This window comes from Ananas comosus, linkage group 2, assembly GCF_001540865.1.
Source record: "Ananas comosus cultivar F153 linkage group 2, ASM154086v1, whole genome shotgun sequence".
Lineage (NCBI taxonomy): Eukaryota > Viridiplantae > Streptophyta > Magnoliopsida > Poales > Bromeliaceae > Ananas > Ananas comosus.
Window position 1 is genome coordinate 4,706,359 of NC_033622.1, and position 14,367 is coordinate 4,720,725.

A 14,367-nucleotide genomic window follows, 5' to 3' on the forward strand; every position below is an offset into this window, starting at 1 on the left:
GATTATATTAGGTTCAGCATTTCTAATCCCTCAAAGAGTCATGCTAATCTCTATTGTGCACATTATGATGCTATACTCATAATTGTCTCGCTATGCTGAAACGACACAACCTGTCGACAATGAGTCAAAATGTCTTAATGTAATCCAACTAGTCTTTCTTGAGCCCTCATGCCACTGATTGCTTTCCCATTAGGTTCAGCATCTCTTATGATTAGAAAGTTTGTCGGGAATTACTTCAGTTATTTGTACTAATGGTCTGTCGAAGTATGGTTTTAGTTATTTATTTTCAAACACTTGCTCTATCCTCTTCGATTTGGTTGAAAATTATGTTGCTTCTCATTTTGAATTTGTTGGTTTGTTGTTTGGACGAGTAATGTTTCATGGTAATATTGGTTCCCTGTTTGACAAAGTATTGTATTTCTTATGAATGTCGCAGTATAGCTATTTCTCAGATTTCTAAACTAATCTGTCGAAATTATTCTGTGGTGCAATAGCATATATAAAAACCTATGAATTTTTAAAAATGGGTGCTGCTCCTTACATTTTTTTTATACAGTTTTCTTAATTTACTGTGTGTTGATAAACATATGTTGTTTTACCCCTATGATATATTCTTTTTTTCTAAATTTTTGGCTAATTAATTATTATAATCACTGCCAACAGCATGGAACGGGTTACTTAACTAGGGAACCAACATGTTTTCCCATTAAAATGGGGGGCAAATTTTATCACGCACTTCAAGAATATTATATATTGTGTAGACATTTATTTTATTTTTTTTTTTTGAGGGAGAGGTAGCACGCTACCCGCTTTGTTTATTTCATTCAGAAATAAACTTAGCTAGAAATGTGAATCAACTAGGATTCGAACTTGGGTCTCGGTATCAACCACCAAGTCTTTTGCCACTTGCTCTAGGGACAGTCGGTATTGTGTAGACATTCTTGATCTTTTTCAATGATCAAGAAGGAAAACAAGACAAATCTAAATATGAATCGTCATGGCAATGCATTACAATCGTACACCTACATTTCTAAGATTGAGCATAAGATTTAACAGGAAGGACCCGTCTTTGGTGGCGCTGTAGTATCTGAACGAATGAAGAGGTATAAATAAGAGTTAAAAAGGAACAATATATAGGGGTTCTCTTATGCCATCCTCAACACACTAATCCGGGCAGCCAACTCATCGTAATCCGGCATTCGAGGATGGACATGCCCGCCGTTAGGACCGAACAAGTCGGGTTGCATCGACGTGGACCGATCAGGTACCCTGGTGGCTTCTGCAGGGCTTAACAGCTCAGCCGGAAGAGAAACTGCTCTTTCCGGGGCATGGGCAGCTGAATCCCTCATTTGAGAATCAGCTTTACTGTCAACTCTACCTCGATCTATGACAGCAGGATCGGCAGGAAGAGTCTTCATTCTTGTTTTCGCCTTCGATAGTTCATTATTAACCGAACCCTTCTTGCTGTAATGATACAAGAGCTTGTCCATCATCCCTTCTTCCTCATCATAGCCCTCATCGCATGTAGTTCTTCCACTCGTATGTCTTCTTCGAGCGCTTGGAGCTTGATGCAATAACTTGCCATAATCGATAGCATTGTCAATCTCACCATCTACTGCGTTTGGGTGCTCGTCTACAACTTTATCACCATAATTGTCACCATCGTAGTTAGCATCACGCCGTTGACTCGTGTGTTTTCTTTGGCCGCTTGCCGTTTGATGAAGGAGCCTGCCATAGTTGATAGCATTATCTTTCTCATCCCCCACTGGTTGACGGTAACTATCCATGTGCTTCTCGTCATAATCATCACCAGCCCCCCTGCTCTTGAGTCGTCTTTGACCGCCTGGTGTTCGGCTAACAATCTTCTCATCATCGACCGCCCCCTCATTAGTTTGGACAAATCGTGGCCTTGCAAAATTTCTCCGAACAGACATTGGTGTAGTCCTCTCATCACCATTCATAGAATCTTTATGTTTGACACAGTCAGACCTATCATCATGTGCCAACAGATTGTTTGTATTTGGCTTCACATATGGAGGAACGAGATTGACCCCTCTCCCTCTGTTTAGTGGTTTAACTGGTCGCCTTTCATGGATAGAATGTTCTGACTCTGCAAGACTAGTTCTATCATAGGACAAATCATCATATGTCTCTTTGTCCGCATTGTTTCCATCTTTAGATACCTTCAGTTTAGCGTAGAGAGGAACTGCATTGATGGATTTGCCGTTCAGTGAGCCAGCTCCTTGCTTCTTCTCTAGGCCACAATGAATAAACTCAGCCTTCTCAGAAGCCAAGCCATCACTGTTCTTTTCCATGAAGTTTCCATTCTTAGTCCCCCCATTTTTGGTGTATGGAGGAACCATTTTTCTGATTTTACCTTCCGGATATTTCATTGCAGCATATTCCTGGACCAGCCCTTCTTGGACCTTTGGCCTCCTGCTATAAGCAGAGTCACCTTTAACTTGATCATCTTTCTGAATTTCTTTGTAATTGTATCTCAGCATTCGATTATTTAGCACCACATCCTCCTGTTCAGTATCTTTAACCTTTCTAGTCTTCTCAACATGGTCATACGAGTCGCCAGAGCTGACATCACACATTACATGAATATCTCTGGCTTCTACGTGCACTTCTTGTTTATGCACAAAAACCACTGGAGTTGGCTGCGATACAACTTCATCACCAGCGGGCAAAGAAGTATGTTTCTTTGGCCGTTCCTACAAAAAATGGGCAAAAAGGGTGAATGTATAGCATTAGGAAATTGATCTCAAGTGAGTGGTGTTATTGAACAAGCCAATATCCCTTAGCAAATGGAAAACAAATACATCCTGTACATAGGGGCCAACAATTTAGATACTTACAACTTCTGGTCCAGGAGGATTAGATAATTTCCGCTCCAATGCCTTCAAATCGAATTTAACAGAGAACTCTCGAGCAATATCTTGAATGACTTGCAATTTCTTCTCCTTTGAGAATGACTTCTGTTGAACCCTCTCAACAAACTAACCACAAAAAAATCGAATCTATCAAGAACAGAATGCAGAGACTTGAAGCAGGTCATATTGGATATGAACATGTGATTAACACCTCCGTATTGGCATATGATTCCATGTTAGTCCCATATTTTGCTGTAAATATTTGTCTGAGATCACACAGTTCAGGCAAGTCTGGATATCTAGACGCAGCAAAAATCAGTGTCGAAGCAACTTCAGTGACTTCTTCAGGACATTCCCTATTGTAGGAACAAATTGTTATAAAGTTTTCAAGTGAATAAAAATGAATGCACGAAAAGAGTATAGAAAAAGAACATCTAAATAGCAACAGTGTGACGAAAATCTCATTCACCAGTACCACTTAAAATTTGCAAAACTAGTTTGCTAGCATCAACATTCTGCTAGCATCAACATTCGAGCAACAAGCATGAAACAATTTGCTAAAGAGAAGGCATCTCTGACAAAATCTAGAATTATAGTAAAGAAAAACACGCAATGTCTTCCACATATCCACTGAGAGATCTAATATAGCGGAAAAAAAAATTACAAACGTCTTAGTCTCTAAGATTTTTGGCATGATTGTTTCTATTTTATTATTAATAGGAAAAAAAAATACATCAATAGTGGATTACACTACTGAAAAATGACCAAAAAAGAAAAAGAAAAATCCATAAAGCGCTAAGCTGAATGGGACAAGATGACGCACAACTGAAGTAGAGAGAAGAAGCTAAAACAATCAGAGAACAATTGCATCACGTTTGAATAAGATTGTTTTTCTCAAGATGCAATATCCAGAAGTTCATCAACTCAAGTCCGACGTTCAAAAGTTTCCTCCAGTACGAAGAAACTTGACCACACGCTTGAACATGGTCGAATAAATATACTTGGAGTGGGTTATAAACAGACTTATATCGAGAAAAAGAAGGTGCCCAAGTTTCAACTTCATCATCTGCTCCATCTACCTAGTTGAATGAAAAATTATTCCATAATTGTACTATAAAGGGACATTAAGAAGTCGTGCCCAAGAAATAAAAATAGTGCTCAATTGGTAACTTCCAGACATCATAAGGCATTGCCGAAAACTCGACATCCCTTACATACTCAAAAGCAACAATTGTCAACAAGTCGAGTTTCTCACATCAACCAGAAGTCTCTTAAGTTGAAGCCACAACAGAATGTTCCTATGAAACCATCCACGAAGTGGAAACTGAAGAACGTAGCATTTAAACAAAAACCAAAGCAACCGACGGCTACTCTCAACCAACCAAAACAACTGAAAATTCAGAAAGTTTGGGTACAGAAAGGTGATATCTTTCCTTGCCCTTAGTCCTAAATCATGCTTCGGATTTTAGTAGTGCTTTGATTGATTGTTATCTCTTATTTCTTTTAATCATTGCATTACTTTATTAGTGTGTTTTTCTTTGTTGATTGTCGTTACGGTTTTTAGTTTTTGATGATTGCTTAGATTTAACTTATGATGCATGGTAGCTACATTCAATAATATTTTTGAGCATGATAATTACTTGCATCTTTTCATAATTAGTTTCATATTAATTGTCAATTTTAGTTCAAATGCACCAATTATGAAGATGAAATTTTATAGAAGTCCTTAAAGCTTGCATTCATCAAATTTAGGCAACCATGTGTGTTGAATATGAAAGATACATGTTCGCTATTTGACTAAAACTTGATAAATATTCTTTCAAGTAAAAATTGCATATTTAGGAGGAGTTATTTATGAATAAGAATATTGCCTATATGCTTATAACATGTGAAAAAAAATACATTCTAAAGGGAATGTGAAAACTACCACCACATGTAGGAAAAAGTTAGACCCCAGTCATCCAGTAAGCGTGTGAAGCTACCAATATAAAGCTTAATACGTACCAAAAGAAATTTTAGATATTGACAAAGAGTTAATAAACAATGAAAATTTCTTGGTTGTTATAAGGTGGAATAGATGATAAGATGCTCAAAGAACCACCCTGATTTCAATATTTGCATTTTCGCAAATTTGAAGATTTGTTTGCCAAATTTATGTTATTTAGTAGATTTCTATTAGTCATCTTCATGATTTGTTATATCTCGATAGTTTCTCTATCTCTAAATTGTTTTTGATGACTCGAATTTGAAAATTGGTAGAATTAAAAATTTTTGCGCATCTTATCTACATTTTGGTGATTTTGTAGAAAAATTCTCAATTTTTGTGAAATTGTTCTGATTTGATTTGTTTCATGTGAAATTATGGTGTTCAAATCTTTATCCGTGAAATCTTCAAATCTTTAGATCTTATCTCAAGTGGATTCAAAATTTTTAAAAAGGGATTTTACCAATATTTCTGGTACATTATGTAACGGTACTGATGTTGAGTGGAGGCACTCGAAGAAAGTTCTGCAGTAGCTGAACGTTTGTATTCTGGTTTTTGTGTTGAGTATCGATACGCAAGTTGGGATACCGGCACTCCTGCCTGAGCGGACTATTTATGGTACCAGTATCCCACTTTGATTTTTCTCTCTAAATTACTCTTAAACTCTTTCCAACTCTCTCTAACCCTTCCCTTAGCTCTTTCTCCCTTAAATCTACATTGCACTTCAATTTGTAATTTGATGCTTTATTTGTCAACTTTATGCAATTAATCCCTAGATTTAGATTTTTATGTTTAATCTTGGGGTATATGCTTTGATCTTTATTTTTATTGCAATTTTTCACAGATCTTTGGTGGAGTTTGTATTTTTCACATGCATGCTTGTTTCTTATGCTATTAGAAACTGCTTTGATTGTGTTTTTATAATGAATCATTAATCATATTCATGTTATAATAGAGAAATTTGGGGTTTTTGCAATAATTGTTCTATATTTGTTTCTTTATATCCAAATTGTTTGATATCATGTCTTTTAACTGTTAGTAGTTGCTGAGAACAAATTTTTACATTATTTAGCAACAAATTTTTTACTTGAAGTTTAAAGGCTAAATTACAGAAAACCCCCTGGCAATACTCGTGTTTTCACTTCCCTCCCCGACTTTTAAAAACCTACATTTTGCCTCGTCAAAAATTAAGAAATGTCCACAAGGGAATTACGGTGCTAACTGTGATGACTAAATGATCAAATTGCCCTCTCTCTGTCTTCTTGCCCCTCCTTCATTCGCAGCCCCTCCTACTTATAATATAACTTAATAAATAAAATAATATATCACATTTTGTATGTAATTTTTATTATAAAATTAGCTTTGGTAAAAAAAAAATATATTGTATCAAGAAAAATATTTGTATTAATATTTTTTACTTATTTATTTTTATCACAAAATGAAGAGACGAACAGCTTGTTCCTCGTTCCCTAGGGAACAATTTAGTGGGTGGTTCAAGAACAACCCGCTTTGATCAAAACTAGTTCCGATCACTTTTGATGCTGTTTGGGTATAAGTTAGGGGATATCCCCCAACCAAACGATAACTTAAAAGTACACGGTAACCCAAAGAACATAGGAATTGTGCAATATAGCAGGTATTAAAGAAAAGAAGAAGGGCATGACAATGTTGCTAATTAAGTAGTTTGAGTGTAAGATCGAAAGTACAAGGTAACAATGAAATATAGTGCTATAAGATGGTTTCTATGCTACTACAACATGGCAAAAAGTGACATATGTTACTGGTGAATAAATTCTCATACAAGCAATTGAGGAAACAAGTTAAAATGCAGGAGAAGGCACCATGCTTTGCTATAACAGACTTGGGTTAGAAAGTGTGTAACACTTGAGCAGTGGCATAAACAGAGAGGCAAAGTAGTTTAGCATAGCAATAAAGAATAAAGGGAGATAGTGGTAGATTAAAGAAGAAATCGGGGCATATTTGAGGGGAGTACTGTCCTGGAGCAAAAGGTAGGATCCGTGGGGAAGCAACCAGCATCATCCCAGCCACAATCTAGGGTTGTGTTGGGGGTGAACTGAAGTACTTAAACTAGAGACCTTCGCAGGTCGGGTGGTCAACCAAATAGAGCCTGCTCCAGCAAGCTAGATCCGCGTCACCCAGTTCCCGGAGCCCAGGGACACACAATATCTCGACTCAAGACAAGCCCCACGGCTTCATAGGTTGGGTCCAAGAGGCCCAGTCCAGTACTTATTATTATTCATTCAGTTTGCAATTTAGTCCAGCCACTTTTGTAATTTTCATAGTAGTACAAAGTGATGGGAAGTACACAAGGGGATGTAAAAAAAAGAATTAAGCACATGAAATAAATTCTTAACCAATTATCTCTTCCTCCCTTCTCCCCTTCTCCTCTAACTTTCCCTCTCTATCCCTCTCAATTCTCAATTTCCCCCTTCCTTTCTTTCTCTCTCACTCATTTATCCCAAATTCCCTATCCGAGCTTCACCATCATCCCCGCCTCCATCCACGCCTCAGAGAAATCTCATCATCGACCGGTTGCCGCGAGTCCGAGACATTACAAACTTGGTATCAGAGCCCGTTTGATCCCAGGGCTGGTGCAGTTATTCGCAAGCTGATTCCGATCCTCAGGATTGTAGAATTGGCATAGCGATTAAGTTCCGAGCTGCGAGAATTGGCCTAGGTCGGATCTCGACAAAGGGACTGCTGCTGAGACCACGTTGAGTTTTAGATCCAGAGACCAGAGGAGAAAGGATTGCCTCCTGGATCTGAGGGATCCCTACCTGGAAACGGCTCTATAGAACGCAGCAGAAGTATTCGTTCGTACCTTTTTGCGGAAGCGATTAGCACTAGAACGCGACGAGCCCGGATCGTAGAGATTGATTCACGTTTCCTCATATCGTCCACGGAGGCCTTCTATCACTCCAAACTCGCGGTGGATCGAACTACAAACGAGCGCGATCTCTAATCCACTGTTCAAGACCCTCTAGAATAATTAGTTAATGAAGGATGTGGTTTCTATATTTCTCTCTTGTTTTTTTGTTGTCTCTCTTATGAGAGATAGCCCGTATATTTATAAGAGATTTCAAAATCCTAATAGGTACGTAAGAGATAAGACCAAATCGGTTTATAATTGTTATTTTAATATGGTTAGAATTTATTTTTAATTAGCTTTCCAATTTAAAAGCGAGATTAATTCTAATCCAAATAGAAAACGTAATAACCGTCGGATCGAGCCCAATTATGGACACACCTGATTCGATTTAATCGAATGCAAACATCTCCCACTCGCACATGACGGGATTGATGCCATCGTAACCACTTCCTCAACATTACACCACTATTGATTCTATTCATACAGGAAAATGAACAGTGCGACCGCCGAGTAAACCTGCATTTTGGGAGCTCTATACTAGAAACCGCATACGGCCAGCATAGAGACATCAGCCCTCAAAAGAGAATATTAGACTCGTAATATCCTAGACCATTGAATTACATTAGGTTCAACATCTCTAATCCCTCAAAGAGCCATGCTAACCTCCATTGTGCATATTATGACATTATACTTATGATTGTTTCGCTATGCTAAAGCGACATAACCTGTCGCCAATAAGTCAAAGTGTCTGAATGTAATTCAACTAGTCTTCCTTGAACCCTTATGTCACTAAGTTGAGAACTGATTGCTTTCCCAGCAATGCCCTGTAAAGCCGCATTACTCATAGCCATAGAAAACATGACAAAATAGCAACATCAATTCTTTCACTTAATGACATAGTCAGAAGTCTCTAAGGGCATCTAACATATATAGGACATCACCTCAAAATAATACCCATAAGAACTCACATGATGAGGAAGCAAGGATCCATTCACTCATCTTCTTCATTTTGTTGCCTAGCACATGTAGTATGAAATACATACTATGACAGAGAATCTCAATGAGCGTATGTCTTTCCCAATGTCATACGGATTTTAGCTCAGTCACTCCTGGAGTGTCTAGCTTGAGTTCTCCATTTGCTCGCTATCTCAAGCACCAAACAGTGAGCTCACATTCGGCTCTTAATGTACAAGCCATACGAATCATGGGACTATTCGTACGCAGTCTCACTAATGACCTCATCTTGGTGCCAACCAAGGCCGCTTCTATTAATGCCTCAATTTTCGCTCACTCTCTACAGCGCCGAAAAGAATGATTGCCTGTGTGAGAAGGCCAATCAGCCTGCGACATACTATCAACCCGTTCTATAACAATATAAGAAATATATGCACGTGTGTTAATTTTACCAAAAATCTTTGCCAAAAGAATAATTTGTAATTAAATAACCAAAAATATTACAAAAAAGAAATGACCAAAAATAATTGACTGGCTACACAATCAAATCCAACGGAGTCCAAAAGCTTTAACATGAGCCAAAAAAGATTCTCCAACAATAGGCTTAGTCAGAGGATCTGCAACCATGCGACTCGTAGAAACGTGTTCCAGGATTATTTTCTTCTGCGCTACTGCCTCACGAACAAAGTGATACTTTAAGTCAATGTGCTTAGTCTTGCCATGATATTTCGGGTCTTTCGAGTATGCAATCGCTGCCATACTATCACAATAGAGCGTCACGGAAACGGAAGTACAAGTGACAACCCCAAGATCTTGAAGGAACCTCCTCAACCAGATAGCCTCCTGAGCCGCTGCAGAACACGCCACGAACTCCGCCTCCGTGGTGGATAGAGCTATGCAAGTTTGTTTCTTACTACTCCAAGACATAGTACCATTATCAAGCAAGAATGCATATCCTAAGGTCGATTTACGCTCATCTAGGTTACCAGCCCAATCCACATCGCTATAACCGATGAGGCAAAATCCGTACCTTGATAGCAAAGCACATAATCTATCGTAACTCTGTATCAGTATCCTCTTAACAGCCATCCAGTGGTCCAATCCCGGATTGGACTGAAAACGGCTAACTAGGCCCACAGCATAGCATATATCAGGCCGAATACACATCGTAGCATACATCAGGCTCCCGACCGCATTAGCATATGGAATCCGATTCATCTTATTTTTTTCTTCAGAAGTTTTAGGGCACTTTAAGGTTCAGACTCTCACCCTTAGCAATAGGAGTGTCAGTGGGTTTGCAATTGTGCATCTGAAATCATTCTAAAACTTTTCTTAGGTAAGTCTCTTGAAACAAACCTATAAACTTTTTTGAACGATCTCGTAGGATCTTGACTCCGAGCACATAATTCGCTTCACCCATATCCTTCATCTCAAAAATAGAGAACAGCCACGTCTGAGTAGCGACAATCATCTCCTTATTATTCCCTACCAATAAGATGTCATCAAGATATAAAGAAAGGATTAGAAAAAATCCTTTGGACTGTTTAACATACAGTGATTTTCTTCAATCATCGTAAACCCATCCTCGGTAATGGCTCGATGAAATCGAATGTACCACTGTCTGGATGACTGCTTCAATCCATAGATGGATCGTCGAAACTTGCATACTTTATGCTCCTCACCCTCTACAGCGAAGCCAGCAGGCTGATCTATATAGATCTCCTCATCCAGTTCTCCATTAACAAATGCAGTTTTAATGTCCATTTGGTAAAGTTTCAAATCCAAATACGCGACAATGGCCAAGATTAGGTGGATCGAAGCAAATCTTATGACAGGAGAAAAGGTTTCCTCATAATCAACGTCTTCTCGTTGGGTAAAACCGTTTGCTATCAGGTAAGCTTTATATCTATCGATTGAACCGTCTGCCTTGCGCTTAATCTTGAGAACCCATTTATTCCCGATTGTTTTGCGCCCTGGTGGCAAGTCAACCAAGTCCCAGACATGATTTGACTTTATCGATTTTATTTCCTCCACCATTACATCCAACCATTTCTTATGAGTAGATGATAAGAGAGCCTCTTGGAAAGACCTAAGCTCATCATCATCATGTGCAGCAACCATAAAAGCTTCCCCCACAAATCTCAAAACGACGACAGAAAACGCCCACGCGTGTGCTCCTACGAAGTTGAGGCTCCTTATCTAAAGGTAAGTCTCTCCTACTATCCCTAGGAGGTATCGGAGTCACCGCCTCTACCTCAACTGAACGAATAGAAGCGCCAATACCAGAGTCATCTATCTCATGAAACTCAATTTCATTTCAAACCTCACTTCTATAAGGAAAATCCTTCTCGAGGAATTCAACATCTTGTGACTCTATCTTAATCAAACTTCTATCTGGCTGCTTTCCGATGAACACGTATCCCTTAGAGTGTTTAGGGTATCTTATAAAGATACACTTCTTTTCGTCAGGACCCAACTTCCGATACTTGTAAGAAGTATCGTGTACATAAGCTGCCGAACTCCAAGGACGCAGGTGCTCCAAATTTGGTTTCCTGCCTGTCCATAATTCATAAGGGGTGAAAGGAACTGTCTTAGAGGATACACGATTAAGAATGTAGACAGCAGTTAACAATGCATCTCCTCAAAAGGAGATAGGCAAATTTGCTTCGCCATCATTAACCCAACCATGTCAAACAAGATGCGATTTCTTCTCTTCGCTACACCTTTTTGCTGCGGAGTGCCAGGAATTGTCAGCTGTCTGATTATTCCCTTTTCATGACACAATTTCTTGAATTGTTCAGATAGATACTCGCGGCCTCAATCAGTTCTTAAAATTTTAATTTTCATATCTAACTGATTCTCAACCTCATTAATGTAACGTCTAAAACAATCCAATGCTTCAGACCTATGGGAGATCAGATAAATACGACCGAAACGCGTATAGTCGTCTATAAATGTGATAAAGTAAAAAAGCACCATGTCTTGCCCTCACACTCATTGGGCCACAAATGTCGGAATGGATCAATTGTAAAGAAAATTTTGCCCTAGAAGCTTTATTAAATAGTTTTCGGGTCGCTTTTCCCGCTAGATAATGTTCACAAGTGGGCAGGTCGACTTTAGTGAGCGAGCTCAATAGCTCGTCTCAAACTAATCTAGTCATTCTATCCTGCCCAATATGACCAAGACGTGCATGCCATTTAATTGAAACATATGATCATTCTCAACAGAAGATAATAAGAAAAATGAACCACTATCATTATTATTATAGTCAATGTCCAAAATTATAAAACCATTTGAAATAAAACCTCTTCCATAATAAACAGTTCCAAGATGAATCTCAACTATATCATTCTCAAAACTAAACGAAAAGCCTAACTGGAGCATAACAAGAATAGAAAACAAGTTCTGCCGAATTCCTGGAGCATAAAGCACATCATGAAGGCATAAAGTTCCACCACCTCGCATGATCAACTTGTACGTCACAACACCTAATACATCAGCACTGGAATCGTTCCCCATGTATACTCTTCTGCTCCCAGCAGGCACACAATGGTACTCGACGAATCCCATCCGATCCCTCGCTACGTGGTCTGTTGCTCCTGAATCTACAATCCACACGGAGAGATTCAGCAACAAACGTACTAGAAGAAACAAAAGAACGAGAATTAGGATAAACAGCTACCTTCTTCGGCTCAATGCAATCACAAGCGAAGTGTTCCAGCTGGTTACAATTGAAACAAGTCATCTTTGGCTTGTCCTTCTTGCCACCTTGTTTGCTTCTCTTTCTTTTAGTGTTCTTCGTGTTCTTAGGCGAGGATCCGCTACGACTTTAACGCCCAGTAGTCCTCTTTTGCTTGAACCAGATGTTCTGCGAAAGTTTGACTCAACAAAATTGGTGGCTCGGGTTTTAACAGCCTCAAGGTGCTCCTCCTCCAACTCTAGATGTTGCGCAACATCCTCAAAAAATTTGACACTTTCATTATGTGTCAAATTTACTCGCATATGTTCCCACGAATTAGGAAGTGAGCAAATCATAGCTTGCATCTGCTGCTCATCAGTCAAGGTGCCGCTAGCCACCTTTAACTCGCAAATCATGTATGACATTATTCTCACGTACTGTTTCATAATATGATCGGCACGCTTCTTATAACTGTCAAACCGCATAGTCAGACTGCGCAACCTTGTGGCCGAAGTCGCACCAAATTTAGCTTTGAGAGCCTCCCACATGTCATGCGCAGTAGGGTACTGCTCATATTCGCACAAGAGATCATTCTGCATACTGCTCAGTAACGTGATACAAGCAATGCGATCCTTTTTAAGCCAGTTATTATAGGCTTCCAAATCTCGACGAGCCTGGGCACTGTTGCCCTCTATCGGTTGGTCCATCTTATTACTCAAGCTTTCTAGAACCTCTTGCTCAATGAGAACATATTGAATTTTACGGTGCCAAATATCATAATTGTCACCATCCAATTTCTCGCCTTTGATTAAATCCGCAACAACTTGTTTGGAGGTCATTTAATCTCACTAAGTTCATACAATGCGCAAAAAAAGATATTTTAAAATTAGCATACGATACATGTATTCAATTTTACCGCATCTCTAATTAAATTAAAAATTAGATCATAGATGCGTAAAGAAAAATTTCGCTATGCTCATAATCACATCACACACCCTATGTCAAAATTTTAATTATTTAATTAAGTTGCACAAAATATTTGGGAGTAAAGACATAATTTAGTCTACCAAAATAAAAAATCCCACTTGATTTTTGCATACATAAAAATTTATNTCACAAGGCATTTTCTAAGGGATCCACCTATCCCTAGGTTCTCAAACCTCTAGTGTCATATACACTACATTAATGCCACTCGTCATCATTCAATGCTTGGATGCCACTCGTTTGTTCTTTAACATTAACAATACTTTCTATATCATCGACACCCCCATCGGGTACATCTCTTTTCTTTCGCATCATAGGATCCACGTTCCGACCCAATCCTCACTTATCTAAGTTACCAAGCGTTCCAAGTACACTAAGTTATCAATTAGAAAGCATAAGGAATGGAGCTACTATGCTGTCACGCCCCGAGACCGCTACCAATTTGGTCCGGTTCGAGCGCGTCGAACAGACGCCGAACGGACAGAGTCTCCCCTGTCCGCCCAAGGCTAAGCAAACGATCATGTACAAGAATTTACCCAGGAATCAGTTCATAAGTACACAATCACAAGAGCACAACAAGTGCTAACAAGTAAGAACAAGGCACAAGTATAAAGCATACAAGTAACGATAAAGAGAGAAGGTCTATCTATTACATTCATTCAACCTCTTTAATACATCGATTTATATTTAAACTGCCAAATACAACATGAGTTTACATTTCCAAAATGATACCTCACACCCTATACATCATCTACTCTCAAGTATAAAAGGGTGGCTCTAATGCAAAGGAAAGTAAACTAATGCATCTAGGGCGCTAAGCCCTTACCGCAGATCCCTCGCTGAATGTGAACGTCGCGCCTCAGCCCTGTTAAGAAAATGGAGGGGGTGAGAACTTAACCTTCGCTTTAGTTCCCAAGTGGGTTTCGGCCTGGCCGACTCCAGCCGTCTCCCACTAGGTAAAAGTGGGCACAAGTAATAAAACAGAATAGATAGATAATGG

The 14,367-nt window shown here is 39.0% G+C and overlaps 1 protein-coding gene across 3 annotated transcripts in view; it reads right to left on the minus strand.

The window, feature by feature from the left end:
- The window catches only part of LOC109706143, a 51,410-nt gene continuing 37,975 nt past the window's right edge, over positions 933–14,367 (minus strand). For all 3 annotated transcript variants that reach the window (XM_020226954.1, XM_020226949.1, XM_020226958.1), the window contains 3 exons: positions 3,088–3,232; positions 2,862–3,002; positions 933–2,717 (listed from right to left, as the gene is read on the minus strand). In XM_020226954.1, coding sequence (XP_020082543.1) covers positions 1,146–2,717; positions 2,862–3,002; positions 3,088–3,232 — 1,858 coding nt within the window. In that variant the 3' untranslated portion in view covers positions 933–1,145. The remainder of the gene's footprint in view (positions 2,718–2,861; positions 3,003–3,087; positions 3,233–14,367) is intronic.